The 26,213-nt window shown below is 43.1% G+C and overlaps 1 protein-coding gene across 1 annotated transcript in view; it reads right to left on the bottom strand.

Annotated features, from left to right (window-relative positions):
* WNT7B (Wnt family member 7B) overlaps positions 1 to 25,099 on the bottom strand; it is a 196,633-nt gene extending 171,534 nt beyond the window's left edge. The window contains exon 1 of the mRNA XM_040345788.1: positions 24,424 to 25,099. Coding sequence (XP_040201722.1) covers positions 24,424 to 24,494 — 71 coding nt within the window. The 5' untranslated portion in view covers positions 24,495 to 25,099. The remainder of the gene's footprint in view (positions 1 to 24,423) is intronic.
* Positions 25,100 to 26,213: the final 1,114 nt, after the last annotated feature.

Genomic DNA, 26,213 nt, shown 5'->3' with positions numbered 1-26,213 from the left:
GTTCAGAGAGGTGTACTGTTTTCCCTCCTTGTAAATCTCACATTTGATGATGGACCACAGGTTCTCAATGGGGTTCAGATCAGGTGAACAAGGAGGCCATGTCATTAGTTTTTCTTCTTTTATACCCTTTCTTGCCAGCCACGCTGTAGAGTACTTGGACGCGTGTGATGGAGCATTGTCCTGCATGAAAATCATGTTTTTCTTGAAGGATGCAGACTTCTTCCTGTACCACTGCTTGAAGAAGGTGTCTTCCAGAAACTGGCAGTAGGACTGGGAGTTGAGCTTGACTCCATCCTCAACCCGAAAAGGCCCCACAAGCTTATCTTTGATGATACCAGCCCAAACCAGTACTCCACCTCCACCTTGCTGGCGTCTGAGTCGGACTGGAGCTCTCTGCCCTTTACCAATCCAGCCACGGGCCCATCCATCTGGCCCATCAAGACTAAGGCCCCGTACACACGGCCGAGGAACTCGACGTGCCAAACACATCGAGTTCCTCGGCCAGTTCAGCCCTGAAGCCGCCGAGGAGCTCGGCGGGGAGAGAGCTCCCATAGAACAACGAGGAAATAGAGAACATGTTCTCTATTTCCTCGCCGAGCTCCTCGTCGGCTTCCTCGGCCGAAAGTGTACACACGGCCGGGTTTCTCGGCAGAATTCAGCCAGAAACTCGGTCGGAAGCTGAATTCTGCCGAGGAAACTGGTCGTGTGTACGGGGCCTCACTCTCATTTCATCAGTCCATAAAACCTTAGAGAAATCAGTCTTGAGATATTTCTTGGCCCAGTCTTGACGTTTCAGCTTGTGTGTCTTGTGCAGTGGTCGTCTTTCAGCCTTTCTTACCTTGGCCATGTCTCTGAGTATTGCACACCTTGTGCTTTTGGGCACTCCAGTGATGTTGCAGCTCTGAAATATGGCCAATCTGGTGGCAAGTGGCATCTTGGCAGCTGCACGCTTGACTTTTCTCAGTTCATGGGCAGTTATTTTGCGCCTTGGTTTTTCCACACGCTTCTTGCGACCCTGTTGACTATTTTGAATGAAACGCTTGATTGTTCGATGATCACGCTTCAGAAGCTTTGCAATTTTAAGAGTGCTGCATCCCTCTGCAAGATATCTCACTATTTTTGACTTTTCTGAGCCTGTCAAGTCCTTCTTTTGACCCATTTTGCCAAAGGAAAGGAAGTTGACTAATAATTATGCACACCTGATATAGGGTGTTGATGTCATTAGACCACACACCTTCTCATTACAGAGATGCACATCACCTAATATGCTTAATTGGTAGTAGGCTTTCGAGCCTATACAGCTTGGAGTAAGACAACATGCATAAAGAGGATGATGTGGTCAAAATACTCATTTGACTAATAATTCTGCACTCCCTGTATAAACCTAGCCTAAAATGCTTCCTTTTTTATTTATTAGCAATCTGTATTTATTATCTAGGCATTTATGCCTGCTTCACCCTTAAAAATACAATTACGGTATGGCATTACAGATGAAAGCAAAGTAGAAACTGATTTTATCTTTTTTTTATAACGTTGCAGAACAACTAGCAGTGGAAATTCAGCAGTTTGGGCGCCTTGGATGGAGAGAATTGCACAGGCTGCCACAGTTAATGTCATTTTGAGCTTGATGCTACCAGATGCCATTGTTGATCTCATGCTAGGTCCTTGGCTTGCATGGTGTTCCAATAGCTGCAACATCACAGACCCTATACAACCAGGGCTGGAACAACTAATCAACACAATCAAATATAATCGATTATGAAAAGAGTTGTTTCATAAAAATGAAATGGTCAGCCGATTAGTTGGCCTGCATATAAAATGCATTATTTGTTTACATATCAGGAAATACAGTGCAGCACACATACAGCTCAGTACACCATCCATACATGTCAGTAAGTGCCTAAAAAATCGTGAATGTATGAAGAGCAATACTTCATGGGACATGTAGTCCTGGGCAGGAGAAGAAAATGATTTAAGTGATTCTAAAGTGACAGCAGGTGAAGGTAGCTTATATTAAGCTGCCCACCTATGACAAGGAGTCTGACATCCATAATATTATATTACAGTCATGTCTGAAAATCTGCAAAACAGTGTTTTAGGTCATATTAAATAAAATAAAAAGTCTGATGATAAGTACCAGATTCAACCTCTAAGTATTTACATCTCTTCTGTCTCTTATTCTCAGAGTGGATTCGATAATTCGTTCCCCAACCATATAGCCGGTTAGTTGTATTTACTACTGCATATACATATTCAAGAATAAATTGCCTTTTTTTAAACTTTACATTATAACTAAATTATCAACCAAACTTTTTTTTGAGGTTTATCTGATTCATCGATTATCGGCCGATTGATCGATTATGAAAATAATTGTTAGTTGCAGCCCTATATACAAGCATGCAGCAAGTGAACATGCAAAGAAGTAATACTGACTTATATCTGCGTTCAAGTAGTTTTATTGCATAAACAGGTTATTCTTACCCTACAGACCTGCAGTTTTACCCATAAAGAAAGAAAGATGGAAGGCACTTTAGGTCTAAACTCATAATCTGAAATGTTGGTCCTTAGTCAGCAATGACGCAGGAAGTTGTCAGATCTGTATACAGTAATGTATCAGGCCCCATACACACGTCCGAGGCACTCTACGGTCAAAACTCATCGTTTTCCTCGTCGAGTCCTGTGTGAAGCCGCCGAGGATCTCGGCGAGCCAACTTTCCTCATTGAACAACGAGGAAATAGAGAACATGTTCTCTATTTGGCTCGCAGAGGAACTCGTCGGCTTCCTCGGCCGAAAGTGTGCACACGCCGGGTATCTCGGCAGAATTCAGCTCCGATCGAGTTTCTGGCTGAATTCTGCCGAGAAACTCGGTCGTGTGTACGGGGCCTAAGAGGTCATTTTACCAAAGCAGACCAACTTAGTGAACGAATAGGCATTTTTAGAAGAAGGCAGCAGTGGTAATTTAAGGCCTCGTACACACGATAGGATAGCCAGAGGACAACAGTCTGAAAGACCGTTTTCATCGGTCAAAAACGATCGTGTGTGGGCCCCATAGGTTAGTTAACCTTAGGTTAAAAAAATAGGAACTTGCTTTAAAATTTAACCGATGGACGCCTAACCGATAGGTCAAAACCGATCGTTAGTATGCAAAAGCATTGGTTAAAAACCCGCACATGCTCAGAATCAAGTCGATGCATTCTTGGAAGCATTGAACTTCGTTTTTTTTCAGCACGTCATTGTGTTTTACGTCACCGCGTTCTGACACGATCGGTTATTTAACCTATGGTGTGTAGGCATGACGGACCATCAGTCAGCTTCATCGGTTAACCTAAGACAACGGTCCTTCAGACCGTTGTCCTCTGGGTATCCTATCGTGTGTACAAGGCCTAAGGCTGGGTATGGACAGATCCCAGCTGTGTGCTGCCATAGGAGAGATCCATAAATCCCGTTTTGGCTTCAAAAAACTTTAATCCCTAGTGGGAAGTCTGTCAGATTCAATGAATTGGAAGCGATTGTGAGTCTGCAGGGTGATCAATTACACCAACTACAAATCACCCAATATTATTCAAGGTGCACTATTATGAACACCATTAATGCTCCTAAATCAATCTCATCCAAATGAATACTCCATCTAAACCTGAGTGCATTTTACACTCAAACTTTCAGATTACCCTATATACCGAGGGGTTAATCATTATTAGTTCATATCGCTTCTTTTTGATGCCTTTGGGATTTGGAATGGATATATCTCCATAGGAGAATTTATCATCCGAATCGTGTATTATTGTGAGTTCCTGTGCCCTCCGGGGTGGGCCACCCTCTTGTTCCATCTATCTGTCTTTTATGGCGCAGTGCCCACGTTACTGTGACAAAATTCATGCATATCCCTTGACAAACCTATATATGTATCTAGCTCCTGAGGAAGCGGATTCTACGGAATAAAACCGCAAAACATGTCAAGCCTCTGTACCTTGTATTGTTGATAATTGGATATTTCATTGGTAACAACAGAATGTCTATAATGAGCTATTGCATGATTGTCACACTAAAATAATTTTTATTTTACTGTACATCAATTGTTTCTATTTTTTGTAATAAAAATTATTTTATACTATATCCCTGACTGATTATCATTTTTTCCTATGGTGCCATTAAAGTCCACCTAAGCCTCTTTCTTTCATACAATAGAAATATAAAACAGCTATTGCTGACATGTTTCAAATGGTGCAAGCTACTCAGCTGTCAACCTGATCCTGCACTCTTAACCTAATGAGTCACTAGCATGGAACAAGCATGCAGCCAGTGAACCAGGAAAAGTCTAAACTCCCTTCCTGTGTGCTTGGTTCAGCTTAGTATTTCTCTAGGTTATGAAGCCAAAATGAGGATTATAGCCCTGGCGCTTGGGCATTTTTAACAAGTCAGTAATGACAGCCACCCATTAATCTACATACATATATAAAAAAAGTGTTAAAGTGTTACTAAACCCAGGACCCTGCATTCACTATATCTGGTCTCCCACAGTACACAGAACATGGAAATTCAAACAAACTGTTAAATACCTTTTCTCATCAGCAGTATATCGCAGTCTTGTGACTTCTATCAGTGTCCGGCTGAGCACTGGTTAAAGCTAGTAGGAGGAGTTTTAATTTTCCTCTGACTGTCCTATGATGCTGCATGACCCCTGACCCTCTGTCTGGACAGTGCTGATTGGCCATGTGCTGATTACATGCATGTATAACAAGCATGCTTCACTGTATACACAGAGATTTTACTGTTGTAGGTTTAGTAACACTTTAAGGATATGAGGCACAAATGGTCCTTTTTGGGATAAAAGCGGCCACGTGTGATCAGCAGTGGCCGCTTTTATCCCACCATTAATTTAAATGGGCTGAGTGTCCCATGCTAATCGCATAACCAGGTCATTCCTGCAGCAGGAATCCGCAGATTTTTGCAGCGGGAATCCGGAAGCCGCAACAAACCGGCCATGTCAAAGGGGCCTTAAAGCATAACTAAACCCATCTAATTATTATAATATATAATGTAGGACTGCACAGCAAAAAAAAAAAAAAACTAGTAGCCAGATTCAGGTACGGCGGTGCATCTTTCAGGCGGCGTAGCGTATCATATTTACGCTACGCCGCCGTAAGTCAGAGAGGCAAGTGCTGTATTCACAAAGCACTTGCCTCCTAAGTTACGGCGGCGTATCGTAAATGGGGCCGGCGTAAGCGCGCCTAATTCAAATGAGGATGGGGGGGTGTGTTTTATGTAAATGATTGGTGACCCGGCGTGCTTGACGTTTTTTACGAACGGCGCATGCGCTGTCCGTGTACATATCCCAGTGTGCTTTGCTCCAAAGTACGCCACAAGGACGTATTGGTTTTGACGTGAACGTAAATTACGTCCAGCCCCATTCACGGACGACTTACGCAAACGACGTAAAATTTTCAAATTTCGGCGCAGGGAACGACGGCCATACTTAACATTGACTAGGCCAGCTATTTGTTCGACTAACTTTATGCCGGAAAACGTCTTACATAAACGGCGTATCTTTACTGCGACATATTCTACGCCAAACTCAACGGAAGCGCCACCTAGCGGCCAGCAGGAAAATTGCACCCTAAGATACGACGGCGCAGGCCGTCGTATCTTAGCTAGGTTTAAGTGTATCTCAATTTGAGCATACACTTAAACTTACGACGGCTTAGATTCCAAGTTACTGATACGCCGGCGTAACTCTTTGTGAATCTGGCTATATATTTATTTTACACTCAGCAGCTGAATATATGGTATAATGAACATGTTTATGGCGCAATGTTCTTGTTAGTTTTCCTTACTTTGCCAGCTTTTTGTTGCTCTGCCATAACTTTTTTGAGATGTGTTGCTGCCATCAATTTCAAAATTATCTTTTTTTTTTTAAATGATAGATTATCTCAGTTTAAACATTTGATATGTGTTCTATTTTCTATTATGAATGAAATATGGGTTTATGAGATTCTCTGATTATTGCGTTTTTATGTAGATTTCATACAGCGTCTCAACTTTTTTGGAAGTCGGGTTGTACATCTCCCTGCAGTTAGACTGGTGCCCACAGCTTCTGCACCCCATGCGCTTTAGCGGTCTAGAGTCCTGACACCATCAAGACCAGAGCAGGGTCTATAGAGTTGCTGAGGATGTGGGGATGCTGAGGGACAGACAGTCCACTGCTGGATCATGGGTGAGCACTGCCTGCTAGGGAGGCGGAGGATCAGGTAAGTAAAACTGTTTCTCCTCTCCTAGATAATTATCCCTTGAAGTGTGGGCAAATCCCCATTGCAAAAGGATCATTTTTTTATATTTTATCTGCGTGGACTTGGGATTTTAGCTCCACAGTTCTTCGTTGGTGAATGCATGCTAGCAGTGCTCCATAACAAGCACGGCCCATACAAAGGGAACTTAGACTACAGCATAGGGTGGCTACTAGCTGCAAAGCTACACCTGTAAATAATGGCATCAATTGCCAGGCTGCACAGAGTGGCAGAGGTCTGCAAATCACAAGGCTGGCTAAACAGAATAATTTGACAAGTAAAACTGTTTTTATGTACAGTATCTCACAAAAGTGAGTACACCCCTCACATTTGTGTAAATATTTTATTCTATCTTTTCATGTGACAACACTGAAGAAATTACACTTTGCTACAATGTAAAGTAGTGAGTATACAGCTTGTATAACAGTGTAAATTTGCTGTCCCCTCAAAATAACTCAACACACAGCCATTAATGTCTAAACCGCTTGCAACAAAAGTGAGTACACCCCTAAGTGAAAATGTCCAAATTGGGCCCAAAGTGTCAATATTTTGTGTGGCCACCATTATTTTCCAGCACTGCTTTAACCCTATTGGGCATGTGGTTCACCAGAGCTTCACAGGTTGCCACTGAGGTCCTCTTCCCCTCCTCCATGACGACATCACGGAGCTGGTGGATGTTAGAGACCTTGCGCTCCTCCACCTTCCGTTTGAGGATGCCCCACAGATGCTCAATAGGGTTTAGGTCTGGAGACATGCTTGACCAGTCCATCACCTTTACCCTCAACTTCTTTAGCAAGGCAGTGGTTGTCTTGGAGGTGTGTTTGGGGTCGTTATCATGTTGGAATACTGCCCTGTGGCCCAGTCTTTGAAGGGAGGGGACCATGCTCTGCTTCAGTATGTCACAGTACATGTTGGCATTCATGGTTCCCTCAATGAACTGTAGCTCCCCAGTGCCGGCAGCACTCATGCAGCCCCAGACCATGACACTCCCACCACCATGCTTGACTGTAGGCAAGACACACTTGTCTTTGTACTCCTCACCTAGTTGCCGCCACACACACTTGACACCATCTGAACCAAATAGTTTATCTTGGTCTCATCAGACCACAGGACATGGTTCCAGTAATTAATGTCTTTAGTCTCCTTGTCTTCAGCAAACAGTTTGAGGGGCTTTCTTGTGCATCATCTTTAGAAGAGGCTTCCTTCTGGGATAACAACCATGCAGACCAATTTGATGCAGTGTGCGGCGTATGATCTGAGAACTGACAGGCTGACCCCCTACCCCTTCAACCTCTGCAGCAATGCTGGCAGCACCCATACGTCTATTTCACAAAGACAACCTCTGGATATTACGCTGAGCATGTGCACAACGTCTTTGGTCGACCACTGAGGCCTGTTCTGAGTGGAACCTGTACTGTTAAACTGCTGTATGTTCTTGGCCACCGTGCTGTAGCTCAGTTTCAGGCTCTTGGCAATCTTCTTATAGCCTAGGCCATCTTTATGTAGAGCAACTATTTTTTTCTTCAGATCCTCAAAGAGTTATTTGCCACAAGGTGCCATGTTGAACTTCCAGTGACCAGTATAAGGCTGGGTTCACACTACTACACTACTTTCATCCTACTTTGCTCTACTACATTGGTCCTACATTTATCCTACATTGGTCCTACATCCATCCTACTTTCATGAACAGGATACTACTTTGGTCCGACTTCAATGATATTCAATGGGCCTGAAGTAGGATCAATGTAGGACCAAAAGTAGTACAGGGAGCATTTTCAAAGTCGGACCGACTTGTGTAGGACGCTACAAGACGCTCTCATAGGGAAACATTGAACACAGAGCAAAGTAGGATGAAAGTAGTGTAGTAGTGTGAACCCAGCCTCAGAGAGTGAGAGCGATAACACCAAATGTAACACACCTGCTCCCCATTCACACCTGAGACATTGTAACACTAATGAGTCACATGACACAGAGGAGGGAAAATGGCTATATGGGCCAAATTTGGACATTTTCACTTAGGGGTGTGCTCACTTTTGTTGCCAGTGGTTTAGACATTAATGTCTGTGTGTTGAGTTATTTTGAGGGGACAGCAAATTTACACTGTTATACAAGCTGTACACTCACTACTTTACATTGTAGCAAGGTGTCATTTCTTCAGTGTTGTCACGTGAAAATATATGATAAAATATTTACAAAACAAATGTGAGGGGTGTACACACTTTTGTGAGATACTGTATATCATTCTGCTCTAGAGTCCTGATTTAATAAATGAATAAGTCTAACACAATACATGAGACTAATGTTAGTTCAATTAGGGTGTGTAAAGTTGGAGTTTCACCTAAAGAGCCCTAGATGAGCCAAGAAGGATTGAAGTGGTTAATCCACTTGTGCAAGAGAGTAAACAATGCAAGGAATGACAAATATTAAAGCACTCGAAACACCTTGCGAGGGATGGGTGACATGACTTCATGTGTTCTCAGCTTTCTGACGTTAAGTAATAGCGATGCAGCTGGGACATTATCCCCGCAGTTATTAGCTTAAAGGCAAACAGCCATCAGCATGTTGGCAAATGTGGTACCCTTTTGATTTAAAGGAGAACTCAGTCTATTTTCACTGAGCAAAACATTTTGGGGCAGATCCACGTAGATTGGCGCTTCTCTCCGACGGGCGTAGCGTATCTAAGATAGACTACGCCGCCGTAACTTATTTTATTTTTTCCGAATCCTCAAAGAATTCACGCCGTAAGTTACGGCGGCGTAGTGTATCTTTGGCGGCGTAAGGGCGCGGAATTCAAATGGCTGTGATGGGGGCGTGTTTTATGTAAATACGTTGTGACCCGATGTAAACAACGTTTTTTTTTAACGGTGCATGCGCCGTCCGTGGGGGTATTCCAGTGCGCATGCTCGAAATTAAACCGGAACAAGCCAATGCTTCCGACGGTGACGTCATTCTACGCAAATCCCTATTCGCGAACGACTTACGCAAACGACGTAAAAAATTCAAAATTTGACGCGGGAACGACGGCCATACTTAACATTGAGTACGCCTCATAATAGCAGGGGTAACTATACGCCGGAAAAAGCCGAACGCAAACGACGTAAAAAAATGCGCCGGCCGGACGTACGTTCGTGGATCGCCGTAACTAGCTAATTTGCATACTCGATGCGGAATTCGACGGAAACGCCACCTAGCGGGGGGCGGAAAAAATGCACCTAAGATCCGACGGCGTACTAAGACGTACGCCTGTCGGATCGATCCCAGATGCCGTTGTATCTTGTTTTGTAGATACAAAACAAAGATACGACGCGGGAACTTTAAAATTACGCGGCGTATCAATAGATCCGCCAGCGTAATTCTTCTGTGGATCTGCCCCATTGAGTTATATTATGACATTTTCCTAATTGTCATTTTTGTTGGGACTTTTACGTTTTTACCTTTCTTGCTGTTCTGTGTCGTGAACAATATTTTGAAGAGAGTATTGTGCCATGTTATCCCTTATAGGAAGTCACATGTGGAAAAAATTTCACTCATCCCATAAGTATAACTAAAGCCAACGGCCGTGATTCAGATACATTGTCGTATCTTTGAGCGGGCGTAGCGCATCTCATATGCACTACGCCGACGTAACATTGAGAGGCAAGTACTGTATTCAGAAAGCTCTTGCTCCCAAAGTAACGTCAGCGTAGCGTAAATGGGCCGGCGTAAGCCCGCGTAATTCAAAGTATCAATTCAGTGTGAACCAGGGCTGAATGATTTATTGTTTGAAATCTGGTCATTACATGATGGAAATATCATTTGCTCTCATTTCCGGGTGTTCGTTTTTCGAAAACACGTTTGAACAATTTTTTTCGTCTGGCGTATGGCTAGCATAGGAGTGAAAATCCATGGTAAGCCAATATGAAAATAAAAACAAAATTCGGCTGCTGTGGAAGCAAAAATCCTGTTAGTCCATATTGGAAAATCAGCTTCTAACTTCACCTTCTTCAATTAAGCTTTGACAATTAGTCCTGGTTGACACCAGTGCGATTTGTCATGCGATTTGACAAAGATTTGGCAGTTCAAAATTGCATGACAAGTCGCACCCAATTGCCAGCAATGAAAACGCTCAAATCGTTGTGACTCAAGTCCCAGCGATTTTGAAAAAGGTTCCTGCACTACGGTTTTGCGATTTCATTACGAGTTGCATTGACTTCTGTTAACCTCTCTGGTGATATGATTATGTCTGGAATTTTGTACCAAAAGCAATTATTTTGCATGGAAATTTGGCGTTTTACATTGTAGGCCTGTAGGGCCAGATTCACAGAAGTAGTACGCCGGAGTATCTACTTATACTCCGGCGTACTTTCAAATTTGCTGCGTCGTATCTTTAGTTTGAATCCTCAAACCAAGATACGACGGCTTTTGGCTTCGTACGCCTTCGGATCGTAGGTGTAATACTACGGCGCCCGCTGGGTGGAGTTCACGCCGTTTTCCACGTCGGGTATGCTAATTAGCTTTTTCCGGCGATTCACGAAGGTACGCGTGGCCGTCGCATTCTCTTACGTCGTCGCTACTCGGCTTTTCCCGGTGTATAGTTAAAGCTGCTGTTTGGTGGCGTATAGATAGACTTGCCATGTTAAAGTATGGCCGTCGTTCCCGCGTCGAATTTAGAATTTTTTTTGTGTAAGTCGTTCGTGAATAGGAAAGGACGTAACTCACGTCGACGTTCAAAAAATGACGTCGATGCGACGTCGTTTCGCGCAAAGCACGGTGGGAAATTTCAAAACGGAGCATGCGCAGTACGTTCGGCGCGGGAACGCACCTAATTTAAATGATCCACACCCCCTACCCGGGTCATTTGAATTAGGCGGGCTTGCGCCGGAGGGATTTACGCTACGCCACCGCAACTTTACAGGCAAGTGCTTTGTGAATCAAGCACTTGCCCGTAAAACTTGCGGCGGTGTAACGGAAATGCGATACGTTACGCCGCCGCAAATGTCTCTGAATCTGGCCCGTAATTCTTAGGAATAACTCACTTAAATCTGTCCAAACAAGAGTCTAGTAGACATCCCGGGTATGATAAAGTTTGAAACACAAAATCATAAATTATAATATAATAAATAACTATAAATAATTATGTCAAATAATAATGTAATTATAATAAAAATTATTCAATAATGTAATCAAATCAAAATCACTGAAATTTGCTCAGTTGCAGAATTGTCGCTGTCATTACTTTTATTTTTTTATGACGAATTTCCCCACAAATCGCTATCGCACAATTCTGCAAGTGATTATAATTTATTATCGCTGTTTTCTAGCTGCTCTAAAACCATTTTTTACATAAAGGGACACTTTTGGTTGCTATGGACAATATACAGTTTGCAGGGAGAAAGAACAGTTTTTATTATATAAAAGAACATGTAGGGCACTGGGCAGACCACTAGGGACAAGGGGGTGTGTATTTTTTACATACAGTACTGTAATCTATAAGATTACAGTATACTGTATGCAATGTGTTTGTTTACTTTTTTGAATTTGTCGCCGTTCTCCGCCCCCGTGCGCCGTAATGTCGCAGGGAACGGAGATCGGCAGCACACAGGCACTGTGTGAATCGAGCGAGGACCCGCTCGCTCACACAGCGAGGATGCATCGCAGGATCCAGGGACAAGGTAAGTAACTTGTGCCTATGGATGCTGCGAGGCGGCCCTGAGTCTGGCTCGGGGATACCGCTTTTGGTATAAAAAATTCACCCCAAGCCAGATTCGGGATTACCGCTAAGGAGGTTAAATGATGTCGCAAGCCGCAATAAAATGGCACATTAAATCGCAGTGATCAGCGGCTTTGAAATTGGGCCGAAGTTGTACAATTGGTGTACAAGAGGGCTAAAACCTAAAAGCTGATTGATTACTATGCACAGCTGCACCAGATTCTGTTTGCTCCAGTTTTAGCAAATCTACCCCTCTGAGGCCTCGTACACACGACCGTTTTCCTCGACAGAATCCATCAAGAAACTTGGTGGCAGAGCTTTTTTGCCGAGGAAACCGGTTGTGTGTATGTTTTTCATCGAGGAAACCGTTGAGGAACTCGACGAGGAAAAAAGAGAACAAGTTCTCTTTTTCCTCGACGGGAGTCTCAATTTCCTTGTCGTGTTCCTCGTCGAGCTGGTTTTCGACGAGAAACACGTTTGTGTGTATGCTAAGAAACACGCGCATGCTCAGAATAAAGTATGAGACGGGAGCGCACCTTCGGTAAAAGTAGCGTTTGTAATGGAGATAGCACATTTTTCACGCTGTAACAGACTAAAAAAAGGGCAAATCGCCTCTTACCAAACTTTTACTTTACACACAGTAACATGAGATTAGCAAAAGCAGCCCCAAGGGTTGTGCCAGTGGAATCAAACTTCCCCTGCCATTGTATGTGTTGTACGTCACCGCGTTTGAGAACGAGGAGATTTTGTCTTGACCGTGTGTACGCAAAGCAAGCTTGTCGAGTTCCTCGACAAGCCTGACAAGGAACTCGTCGAGGAAAACGATGTCTCTTTTCCGACGAGTTTCTCGGTCGTGTGTACGAGGCCTGATTCCCCAAACTTGGCTCTCCATTGTGTAAAGACAAAAACCCATCCCTAGTAGTTCACCAAGCAAATGCCAGCCTATGCCCAACTTCTGGCACCCTATAACGAAATTAACAAAGTACAAACTCTGTGGGTCTATGGACACTTACCTGCCTCTAGTTATTCCACCCTGCTGCCTCCTCTCTCTGTCGCTTTTGTAAATACCAACCAGGCAAGCGTATGCAGGATGGCCTGGAATGTATTTTTATTAATAATTATTGGGATCCATCCCAGAGCAAACACAACATGCACACTGTTACACACAAGCACAATCGAATTCAATGTTACAATTGCCAATCAATAAACCTTTGACTCCTCTAATTAGCATACAACAGACAAGAGTAAACGGTATGAAAGCTTCAATTCTTATATTCCCTTGAAAAATAGGGAATCTGGGCCAGATTCACAGAAGAGATACGACGGCGTATCTCCTGATCCGCCCGTCGTAACTATGCGGCTGATTCATAGAATCAGTTACGCATAGTTAGCCATAAGATCCGACAGGTGTAATTGACTTACACTGTCGGATCTTAGGAATGCAATTCTATGCCAGCCGCTAGGTGGCGAGGCCATTGCGGTCGGCGTAGAATATGCAATCCCGTACGTCGTCACTAGTCGTTTTTACCCGACGCAAAGTTACACCTGCTTTAACATGGCTTATCTTTAGATCAGACATGTTAAAGTATGGCCGTCGTTCCCGCATCAAATTCGAATTTTTCTTTTTTGCGTAAGATGTCCGGGAATACGAAACGCTGTAACGCACGTTGCATTTAAAAAAAACGTCGGGGCGCCGTAATTTTGCGCAATGCACATGGGGAAATTTGAACACGGAGCATGCGCACAGCGTTCGGCGTGGGAACGCGCCTAATTTAAATGGTGCCCAACCCATTTGAAATAGGCGGGCTTGCGCCGAGCGCATTTACGTTACACCGCCGCAAGTTTACAGGTAAGAGCTTTGTGAATCAGGCACTTACGCTGTAAACCTGCGGCGGTGTAACGTAAATGGGATACGTTACGCTACCATGGAGCAACGTAATTCTTTCTGAATCTGGCCCATAGTCCCCATCCCCAACTTAAAAAAAAATGCCCAGAAAAAATATAATATTTGAAATGCTTACTTACAGTGTTATTCCTCTCCGCCAATGATGTGTTATTCACTTGCAATGTGCCTATGAACTTGCTAACTAGCAAATTTAAAAATGTCAGAGGAGTAAATTCTCCAGCACAGCCCCCTACTTATATAGAAGAAGCGGCCACCCGTCACGTGACCCCGCCCCCTCTGACGCACCCTCGTACGTCACTGGGAAAGCCCGGTCTTTCCGGGTCTTTCCCAGTGACGTACAAGGGTGCGTCAGAGGGGGTGGGGTCATGTGACGAGTGGCCGCTTCCCCTATATAAGAAATGTCACAGCTCCAGCGCGTCATTCCGCTGGGCTGTGTCCTGCAGCGGAGAGAGGAGCTCGCCCGCTGCGCTCTGTACGGATGGATCTTCTCATCGCTGGACCGGACCGCTGATCACCCGTCCGTCGCTGGAGAGATCATCCGTCGCAGGATAGAAGACAACGTTGGAGCGGGGCCCGGGCCGAGAGTGGATTCACATCGCTGGATTTTTATTTATTTTTTTATTAATAAAGGATTTTTTTCTACGGTGTCTGTGTGTTTTTTTTTAACTATTTACACTTCCTTTGTGAAATGGTAGAGGTACAGTGTACCCCATTACCAATTCACATAGGTGGGGGCAGGATCTGGGGGTCTTCCAGATTCTGATAAGCCCCCCGCCTGCAGACCCCCACAACCACCGGGCGCTGGGTTGTGGGGATGAGGCCCTTGTCCCCATCAACATGGGGACATCCTCCCCATGTTGAGGGCATGTGGCCTGGTGCAGTTCAGGAGAGGGGGGGCGCACTCTGTCCCCCCCTATTTTCTGCGGCCGGCCAGGTTAACGTGCTCGGATAAGGGTCTGGTGTGGATTTTTGGGGGAACTCCACGCCATTTTTTTTAAATTTGGGGTGGAGTTCCCCTTAAAATCCACACCAGACCTGAAGGGTCTGGTATGGATATTTGGGGGGAGCCCCACGTAATTTTTTTTTTTAATTGACGGTGGGGTTTCCCTTAATATCCATATCAGACCTGAAGGGCCTGTTAATGGAATTTGGGGGGACCCCCAGCTTTTTTATTTTTATTTTTTATGAATGAGCCGACAATTCATTAGAGCTGCAAAGCCGGTTTTAAATGCCTTTTTTTCTTTCAGAAATGACACTTTGTGCAGGGACAGTTCTCTGTACGGGAAACATGCACTTTTTCACATGCTGACTTTACACCCCCCCTAGGTACTAAATTTAAAGTAATATTACACTTTTATTGTTTCACTTTTAGCATTATTAAATTCACTGCTCCTGAAAAAACGTCCGTTTTTAAAACTTTTTTTTTGCATTGATACATGTCCCCTGGGACAGGACCCAGGTCCCCAAACACTTTTTAGGACAATAACTTGCATATTAGCCTTTAAAATTAACACTTTAGATTTCAAATGTTCGAGTCCCATAGACTTTAACGGGGTTCTAAAGTTCACACGAACATTTGGTGTGTTCGCAAGTTCTGATGCGACCCGAACAGGGGGGTGTTCGGCTCATCCTTATTGAAGAGATATTGAGGGAGAAGAGAAACATTGGCATACTAGTCAGTACCAGTGTGCAAAAGTGTATTTGATTTGGAAGAAAAAATCACCTCTAGCAATAGGTGTCCTACATGTGGATGTTGCTGCATTGTGTAAAACTATTAGAATAGATTTTTTAATTTTAAAATGCCTGTAAAGCGCCTTAGCGTGAAATGACATGAACATATTCGCCAGCACATCCCGGATCGTATATAACATCCAAAAGTTTTAATGCACAGAAACCATCACAAGAGGTGCAACGTTTCGAGGCCACGCAGGACCTCTTCGTCAGCGTGAAATGAGCCTAACCTATCTAACCCTGTAAAGAAGAAATCAGTATACATACCTTTTCTAAAGCGGCTCCGGTCCGGTCGCACGCTGAGCAGTCAGCCACGGTCTGCTCTGGAGGTGGGTGCAGAGGAAGCAGCTGACAACGGAAGCCCCATAGTAACTCTATGGGTGACCTCAATCCCCATTAATTTCATAGCCGTTGTCGGTTGTGTCCTCTGCAGAGTTTTCGCCGATGGAGAACGGATCGGCTTCAAAAAAGGTATATATACTGATTTCTTCTTTACGGGGTCAGATAGGTTAGTGTTAGATCGTGGATGTCAGTAGATGTAGAGATTTTAGCATTAGGCCTCGTACACAGGACCGAGTTTCTCGGCAAAAACCAGCAAGAAACTTGCTGGGAGATATTTTTTTGCCGATGAAACCGGTCGTGTGTACTGTTGTGAAACTGTTGAGAAACTCGACGAGCCAAAAAGAGAGCAAGTTCTCTATTTCCTCAATGGGAATGGAGAAACTTGCCTTGTCGAGTTCCTCGACAGCCTAACAAGGAACTCGACGAGGAAAACGATGTGTTTCGCCCGTCGAGTTCCTCGGTCGTGTGTACGAGGCTTAAGGCTGAACTTCCACTTTACATGTACTAGCTGATTTAGTTACACTAACCAATTGAAGCCAAACTCCATTTCACACTTCATAAGCATTTAGAGCAACCTTTTCATTTCCTTTTGGGATAAAGGTTTTACATGAACACGTAAAAGCTGATCATTGTAAGCACCATGTCAATGGTAAATGGTTTGTCTCAATAAATCGTAATTGATATATTAGCAAGAGATTGTTCTGTTGAACAACATCAGACTTACTGGCCAGATATGGGAATCTGTTTCACACTCCCTAACATATTACTCTGAGGCCTTGTACACACGACCGAGTTTCTCTGCAAAAACCAGCAAGAAACTTGCTGGGATTTTTTTTTTGCTGAGGAAACCGGTCGAGTGTGCATTTTTCGACGAGGAAACTGTCGAGGATCCCGTTGAGCCAAAAAGAGAGCATGTCTTCTTATTCCTCGACGGGAATGGAGAAACTTGCCTTGTCGAGTTCCTCGACAGCCTAACAAGGAACTCGACGAGGAAAACGATGTGTTTCGCCCGTCGAGTTCCTCGGTCGTGTGTACGAGGCTTGATACACACAATCTTCTAATATGTTACTCTGATATACTGTATTCTAATAACTATAATCTAACTATACTCCATATTACCATGTAATATCTTACTACTGTATGTATCCCCTTCTAATACATTACTGTATACTCTATCTATACTCAATATAAAAACATTTCTCTGATACACTGACCTTTAGTATGATACATGACCTTGCCATGGGTCATTTTCTAATACACTGCTCTGACATACTTTGTAACAATGCTCTAATAAATACTAACCTTTCATATGTTACATTGTATCAACCTTTAATACATTACCCTCTTCTCCAGCACAATACCCTGATACAGTAAAACCTTGGTTTGCGAGCATACTTCGTTCCATAAACATGCTTGTAATCCAAGGCACTTGTATATCAAAGCATTTTTTTTACAAGGTATAAAAGAGAAGAGCGGCACCTTTAAGTGTAGCTATAAGATGCTAAATGTTGTACCTTCATTAAATGTAACCATATTGCTACACTTAGAGGCTCCTCTCCTCTCTTTTATACTCCTTTGTGATACGACGCTACTCTTATATCAAGACATCGCTTGTATATCAAGGCAACATTTATTAAAATATTTTGCTTGTCTTGCAAAATGCTCTCAAACCAAATTACTCTCAAACCAAGGTTTTACTGTATACATAAAACTTTATTACATCCTCTAATACTTTATACAGTGTACATTGCTGTGGGTGGTAACTCTCTCTCTCTCTCTCTCTCTCTCTCTCTCTCTCTCTCTCTCTCTCTCTCTCTCTCTCTCTCTCTCTTTTTCCTCCATAATATATTGTTAAATACTTATAAAGTCATTTGGTAGATATTGATATGATTTGAATTTGTTTCAGCCACAAATTCCCACCCAGCTGAGCAGAAATCAGTATATTTCAGTACAATATCATACACATTCTTTGCGTACACGTGCTACAAAATTCCTAAACGTTTATTTACATAGAAGGAAACAGTTTGCCCAATTCCCCACTACTGGTTTAACGAGACATAAATGCTACCATTCCTCATAGTTCAAAATCCACTGAGACAATTCAAGAGAAGTTTTATCACTTTTAGTTTTGTTGGTGCAAACAAATCAAACATGTCATTATCAAGTGTGACTTGGAAAATGGGTCACAGTGATGCAAGGAACATTTGTGGATAGAAAACCAAAAAACAAAACACCATTCACCAGTCTTAGAAAACCTCAGAAAACACAGCAGATATACATGCCAAATTCTAGTAACATTTCAGGGCAATACAGTGTAGATTACATTCTGCAAATATTTATCTTCTTTTTGGGTAAATATGTGTCTAAGGGATCCTACTTCCAGTGAATTTACAAACAAATATACAAGACAGTAAAAAATACACTCAAACAACAATGCAAACTAATCACATATCTCTCTGGAATATGTTAAAATGTATTGAATCTGAAACATTGTCAAACACAAATAATACCCTCTTTTTTCTTTATAATTACAAATTTGCCAGAATAATCCCTATGTTTAAATAGTATTGACCACAAGGCAAGGTAGAAAAATGATTTTATATTGTAGGTTCTAGAAGCCCCTCCCTTAAAAAGCTACATAAAAATAATTCACCTAAATCTGTTTCATTTATACACCATGCTTCTTATAAGTCATCAGATCAGCAATGTTTGGTGAAAGTATTTTTAGAAGTATTTATATATGAGGTTCAAGGCGTTGAGCATTAGTGGTGGCTTCTCTGTCTCCCTGTCATTGAAATAAGGAAAAGCAAGACCAATAATGGATTGCATTACTCCTTTACTTTGTAATAATTCTTTATTTCTTTCTTTCCTTCTTTTTCTCTGTCTCTCTTTTTTCTTTATTTCTTTCTCTCTCTTTTTTATTTTTCTTTCTTTCTTTCTCTCTTTTTTTTCTTTCTTTCTCTCCATTTCCAAACATTGACCTTTGGTATGTGTAGAGATATATGTACACAACTACGATTTTATTTCTCCCCTTCTTTCTGTTCCTCTCTCTGTCTATCTTGTTCTCTTCTCCTCTCATTTTCTGTATAGTTCAGAACATTAACCATATGTCTGTGCAAAAACAATTTTTTTCGCACTTTCTCTCTCTTGCTCTCTCTTCTTTCTTTCTTTCTTTCTTTCTTTCTTTCTTTCTTTCTTTCTTTCTTTCTTTCTTTCTTTCTTTCTTTCTTTCTTTCTCTCTTTCTTTATTTCTTTCTTTCTTTCTCTCTTTCTTTCTTTCTTTCTTTCTTTCTTTCTTTCTCTCTATTTCCAAACATTGACCTTTGGTATGTGTAGAGAAATAATTATTTATTTCAGTCTTTTTCTTTCTTTCTCCCTTTCATTTTTTTCCATTTTTCTTCCCCTATTTCTCTTTGTCTTTCAGAGCATTCACCATATATATGTACACAACTACGATTTTATTTCTCCCCTTCTTTCTGTTGCTCTCTTTGTCTTTCTTTTTCTCTTCCCCTCTCATTTTCTGTATAGTTCAGAACATTAACCATATGTCTGTGCAAAAACAATTTTTTCGTACTTTCTCTCTCCTGCTCTCTTTCTTTCTTTCTTTCTTTCTTTTTTTCTTTCTTTCTTTCTTTCTTTCTTTCTTTCTTTCTTTCTTTCTTTCTTTCTCTCTTTCTTTCTTTCTCTCTCTCTTTCTTTCTTTCTCTCTATTTCCAAACATTGGTCTTTGGTGTGTGTACAGAAATAAGTATTTCTTTTAGTCTATTTTATTCTTTCTTTCTTCCTTTCATTTTTACTTTTTCTCCCTCTCTTTCTCTTTGTCTTTCAGAGCATTCACCATCTATATGTACACAAATACGATTTTATTTCTCCCCTTCTTTCTGTTTCTCTCTCTGTTTTTCTCTTCCCCTCTCATTTTCTGTATAGTTCAGAACATTAACCATATGTCTGTGCAAAAACTATTTTTTCGTACTTTCTCTCTCCTGCTTTCTTTCTTTCTCTCTCTTTCTTTCTTTCTTTCGTCCTCTCTCTCTCTCTCTCTCTCTCTCTCTCTCTCTCTCTCTCTCTCTCTCTCTCTCTCTCTCTCTCTCTCTTTCTTTCTTTCTCTCTCCAAACATTGGTCTTTGGTGTGTGTACAGAAATAAGTATTTCTTTCAGTCTATTTTTTTCTTTCTTTCTCCCTTTCATTTTTACTTTTTCTCCCTCTCTTTCTCTTTGTCTTTCAGAGCATTCACCATATATATGTACAAAAATGATATTTTATTTCTCCCCTTCTTTGTATTCCTCTCTCTGACTTTCTTTTTCTCTTCCCCTCTTTTTTTCTCTCTTCTTTCTCTCTCATTTTTTGTATAGTTCAGAACATTAACCATATGTTTGTGCAAAAACAGATTTTTCTTCCTTCTTTCTTTCTTTTCTCTCTCCCCCTCTCTATTGCAGTATAGGATTTTGGCCATAGGCTTGTGTGAACAAAAATATATTTATTTCTGTTTCTCTTTGCATAGTTCTTTCTTTAGTATATATACACATAATGTGATTGTAGTCATATAGTGCCATTGTATTCTTTAACGTTTTACATACATATAGAGTACAAAGCATATAAAGTTTAACATGCTGTATATCTATCTATCTATCTATCTATCTATCTATCTATCTATCTATCTATCTATCTATCTATCTGTCATATAGATAGATAGATAGATAGATAGATAGATAGATAGATAGATAGATAGATATAGAGCCATATATAGATATCGCTCTCTCTCCCCCTCTCTCTCTCCCTCTCTCCCCCCTCTCTCTCTCCCTCTCTCCCCCCTCTCTCTCTATACAGTGTATAGATAGATAGATATTATCAATTATACAGGCAGTCAAAGGCATTCATCTGCCACTGTACATGTCACCGTCTCACACCTGAGGCTGAGCCTATTGTCCATGGCTATTTGTGTGTGACACCCAATCTGGACTCCAGCTCAGCGGCCGCAGATACTGGCAGCGCCGGGAGGTGGCGCCAGTGAGCGCCCAGGTGACAGGCGGCGCGGACTGTGGCGTCTATCTGCTGTCTGCATCTCCAATGACCACCTGACACAAACGCGAAGCTACACAGCTCAGCTTCAATTTTAATCATAAAAATAGCCACGAGGCAGATATCTGTCGTTCTTCTGTCGTTTTTTCTTTCCTTGTCGTGTTCGCATGAAAACAGGTAAGAACTCAACTACAACTCAGGAATGTGGAAAATCAACTCAGCCAAACAACGCATATTAATGAGGGCAACCAGGTAGGAAGGGAATGCGGACTTGGCACCAGAGAGGAGTACAAATAAATCTAACGATTGTATGCATTGTGATCAAGTGTCTGGGCGAAGGTGGGCTCAGCTCTACGGATCTGCAGGGGGCTCCCTGGTTGTTTAGAGGATCTGAATGGGTGGGGATATGCAGGTGGAGGGATCTCTGGTTGTTGGGGGATCTACAGGTGGAGGGATCTCTGTTTGTTGGGGGATCTGCAGGTGGAGGGATCTCTGGTTGTTGGGGGATCTGCAGGTGGAGGGATCTCTGTTTGTTGGGGGATCTGCAGGTGGAGGGATCTCTGGTTGTTGGGGGATCTGCAGGTGGAAGGATCTATGGTTGTTGGGGGATCTGCAGGTGGAGGGATCTCTGGTTGTTGGGGGATCTGCAGGTGGAAGGATCTATGGTTGTTGGGGGATCTGCAGGTGGAGGGATCTCTGGTTATTCGGGATCTACAGATGGAGGGATCTAGTTGTTTGGGGGATCTGCAGGTGGATGGATCTCTGGTTGTTTGGGGATCTGCAAGTGAAGTAATCTCTGGTTCTTGGGGGGGATCTGCAGGTGGGGGAATTTCTGGTTGTTGGGAGATCGACAGGTGGAGGACTCTCTGGTTGTTGGGGGGATCTGCAGGTGGAGGGCTCTTTGGTTGTTGGGGGGGATCTGCAGGGGTGGAGACTCTCTGGTTGTTAAGGAGATCTTCAGGGGTGGAGTGCTCTCCAGTTGTTGGGGGAATCTGCAGGTGGCGGGCTCTCTGGAGCTGTTGGGGGATCTGCAGGCGGAGAGCTCTATGCGGTTGATGGGGGGGATCTGCATTGGTGGGGGGCTCTCTGGTTGTTGGGAGGATCTGCAGGTGGTGGGCTCTCTAGTTGCTGGGGGGATCTGCAGGGGTGGGGTGCTCTCTGGTTGTTGGGAGGATCTGCAGGTGGTGGGCGCTCTAGTTGCTGGGAGGGATCTGCAGGGGTGGGGGCTATCTAGTTGCTGGGGGGATCTGCAGGGGTAGGGGGCTCTCTGGTTTTTGGAAGGATCTGCAGGTGGGGGGCTCCCTGGTTGTTGGGATGATCTGCAGGTGGTGGGCTCTCTAGTTGCTGGGGGGATCTGCAGATGTGGGGGGCTCCCTGGTTGTTGGGAGGATCTGCAGGGGTGGGCTCTCTAGTTGCTGGGGGGATCTGCAGATGTGGGGGGCTCCCTGGTTGTTGGGAGGATCTGCAGGTGGTGGGCTATCTAGTTGGCTGGGGGGTTCTGCAGGTGGAGGGCTCTCTAGTTCCTGGGGGGATCTGCAGAGGTGGGGGGCTCCCTGGTTGTTGGGAGGATCTGCAGGTGGTGGGCTATCTAGTTGGCTGGGGGGTTCTGCAGGTGGAGGGCTCTCTAGTTCCTGGGGGGATCTGCAGAGGTGGGGGGCTCCCTGGTTGTTGGGAGGATCTGCAGGTGGTGGGCTATCTAGTTGGCTGGGGGGTTCTGCAGGTGGAGGGCTCTCTACGATTGCGGGGGGATCTGCAGGGGTGGGGGGGGGGGCTCTGGTTGCTTAGAGGATCTGCAGATCCTTGGGGTAGTAAGACTCGTTAAGAGTTGTTGTTCTATGGGTTGCAGAAGTGTCTGGGTAGGCAGCAATAAAGGACAGCCCTGTGAACTGTAATGTCGGGCAGGAAAAGTAAACTTTATGTGTCTCGAAAAGGTAAAGACTAATAGGGTAGGCTTGGACTGGAAAGCATCTGATTAATATTGCGTCCTTTTATAGCCATCAAGGTAAGATTCCAAACAATTTAAGGAAATTAAACAGGATAGAGGTCAGTATGCTGGAACTAGTAGTGCTACAAGACCTAGAACTCCCCCGTATACCAGGAAGGCAATTACAACCCTTTTTTGATTTGAAAATGTCCCTGGCTAGTAGGTTAGAATGGGGTTAGACGTTCTACAAGAACTGCAAAAAAAAATGGAAAAGGCGCTTATTGCCAAAATTTGCGTTTTCCAGCAAAAAAAATCTGATACTTTTAAGGATAATCAGGCAGAAGAGAGGCTAGTGGTAACAATGTTAAAGCTGGCGTGGGGTAGGCTGGGGCTAGCTGTCACACAAGAATTGGAGACTCACGTTGCCTTCTACAGCCAGAAACTGATGAAACTTTTTTAAGGGCAATCTCACAGAAGTTAGAGACTGGCCAATCATATTGGAGCGCTGAGAATTTGCAGTTCCGAAACCCCTGAGAAGCCATTGATAGCAAGATCTGGTCCAGGTAGGCAACCCTCTCCTATTTTTAAGGGCAAAACACAAAAGTCGGGATCTGGCTAACTCCTTTGGCCGATGGGGCATGCTAACAGTTGCGATTCCACGACCCCTGCGGAGCCATTCAAAGTAGGGCTGGTCCAGGTAGGCACACCCCAACACACATATAGAACGTTCTATGACTTTTTAATGGCAATCACAAAGTATTTAGGGGCTAACCAACCCCTGCGGAGTGACCCATTGCAAGACCTATAGTCCAGGTAGCCCCCCATTCCTCACTATGTGTGGCGTTAGAATGTCAATCACAAATAAGTCAGGGGCTGGCAAATTCTATTGCCCAATAAAGCGCGCTGACGATTGTAGTTCTACAACCCCTGCGGAGTCACACATTACAAGAACTGCTTCAGAAAGCCAAACACACACACATTAGAACATGTGACTTTATAAGGACGATCCCAAATAAGTCTGAGGCTGCGCACACCTATTGACTAATAAGGCATGCTGACCATTGCAGTTCTACAACCCCTGCGGAGTCACCCCCTTGCAAGACTATTCCATGTAGACACCCCCTCCCCAACACAGATATTTACTGCGATTTTTTAAGGCCCATTAAACAGAGCAGATGTCAAAATTGACTGTCAACACCTCCAGTTGACGTGCAGATCATCTAACAGCTCAACAGAGAAAGAATGAGGGCAATATTTGACAATCCACACAGCTAACCACAATTTCACCTGAGCTCCTAAATATTATTGTAAGCCAGTCAAGCTAAGCTGTAAGAGGGGGGAGGTTTGAAATGCCTCACTTGTCATTACAAGCAGCTTAACAACACTAAACATAATAAGCCCACCAGCACCAAGAGCCCCCCACCACGTGGTGCGCAGAAAGTTCTACAGAAAAAAGTCATGACTTTTTTTTTCTCCCCCCCCCCCCCCCCCAGCGGTGGACAACAGCTTCTCCAGAGGGGTCTACTCACCCCAGTTTCATGTAGATGATCCCAAAGCATAGAAACACATAAAAGAGCCACCTCCGAGAGTGTCTGTGCATGGTCTAGACAAAAGGTTCATCCATCAACAGTTAGGAAAAAAAATGAGAGAGCAGTTTTTAGAGCAGATCCAGACAATGGCATGTTTCCTTTAACCCAGAAGTAGACGATAGCTTGCTGGTAGAGTCACAGGAGGGTTCAGGCATGGTGCTGTGCCCGGCTCCATGGGCAGAGGGGGGACTGAGGAGGATGAGAGGAGGGCAGGGAGAAGAAGATTATCACTTGACTCCCAAGGAGAGAGCTGCAGCGCAGAGCTGGTGTGCAGTCATCGTCCTCTCTGCAGTTCAATGTGCCCATACATGTTGAGTAGAGCAGGTAACAGGGAGCAGGTAGGAGGAGGATCTGAGACTCTGCCTGTCACTCTCTCTGTCTCTCTCACTCTCTTTCTCTCCCAATTCCTCTCTGTCTGTCTCTCTCTCTCATTTTCTATTGCACTCTTCTCTTCTCTTGTTGCATGTCTGTTACCTTGCTGTCTCTTTCACCTCACAGTCTGCTCATTCTCATTTTTCACTGTACAAACACACCTTGCATTGTCCCTTTCTGCCTGTCACAATACACCTTGTCTCAATGGCAGTCTGTCACTCTGAACAATCATCCCATAACATTTTGTCTTTGTTTTCTTTTTTTTCACTTTTACTTTATAGATTTTTTTTTACTTCATTGCAGAGTTGAGCCTCTCCTTACATGTTAGGGAGGTCTCACAGCTGCTTGTCTCTTTTGATGGCTTGGGAAGGGTCTGTCTGCCTGGGAAGATCTGTCACTTGGCACTGGACATGAGACTGGCATGTCACTGCAGAGGCAGGCAGTGGTGTGATTTGTCTGCCTGGAGGTACAGGAGCTTCTAGTCCCATTAGGACTCTATTGTACAGTATATGGTTTATGTGATGTCTCCTGAGCATAGTGAGATATGTCACCCACACAAGGTTTCATATTTCTCTCTTTCTCTGTCTGTCTCTCTTTCTTTCTTTCTTTCTTTCTTTCTTTCTTTCTTTCTTTCTTTCTTTCTTTCTTTCTTTCTTCCTTCCTTCCTTTCTTTCTTTCTTTCTTTCTCTCTTTCTCTCTTTCTCTCTTTCTCTCTTTCTTTCTTTTTTTCTTTCTTTCTTTCTTTCTTTCTTTCTTTCTTTCTTTCTTTCTTTCTTTCTTTCTTCCTTTCTCTTTCGTTCTTTCTTTCTTTCTTTCTTTCTTTCTTTCTTTCTTTCTTTCTTTCTTTCTTTCTTTCTTTCTTTCTTTCTTTCTTTCTTTCTTTCTCTCTTTCTTTCTTTCTTTCTCTCTTTCTCTCTTTCTTTCTTTCTTTCTTTCTTTCTTTCTTTCTCTTTCGTTCTTTCTTTCTTTCTTTCTTTCTTTCTTTCTTTCTATTACTTCCCTCCTTTTCTTTTCTTTTTTCTCACACCTCCTTTATCTTTTCCCTCTCTCTGTCCTTCTCTACTATTTCCCTCTTCTATCTGTATTATTTCTATCCACTCACTCTTATGCAATATTGTATATGGCTCCAAATGAAACTATAAGTTCTTTCTTTTTTTTTCTTTCTTTCTTTCTTTCTTTCTTTCTTTCTTTCTTTCTTTCTTTCTTTCTTTCTTTCTTTCTTTCTTTCTTTCTTTCTTTCTTTTTCTTTCTTTCTCTTTCTTTCTCTTTCTTTCTTTCTCTTTTTTTCTTTCTTTCTCTTTTTCTCTTCCTTTCTTTCTTTCTTTTTCTTTTTTTCTCTTTCTTTCTTTTTCTTTTTT

The sequence above is a fragment of the Rana temporaria genome, chromosome 3 (genome assembly GCF_905171775.1).
Source record: "Rana temporaria chromosome 3, aRanTem1.1, whole genome shotgun sequence".
NCBI classification, from domain to species: Eukaryota; Metazoa; Chordata; class Amphibia; order Anura; family Ranidae; genus Rana; species Rana temporaria.
The sequence above is the reverse complement of the archived record's forward strand: the minus strand, read 5'-3'. Positions and strand labels throughout refer to the sequence as shown.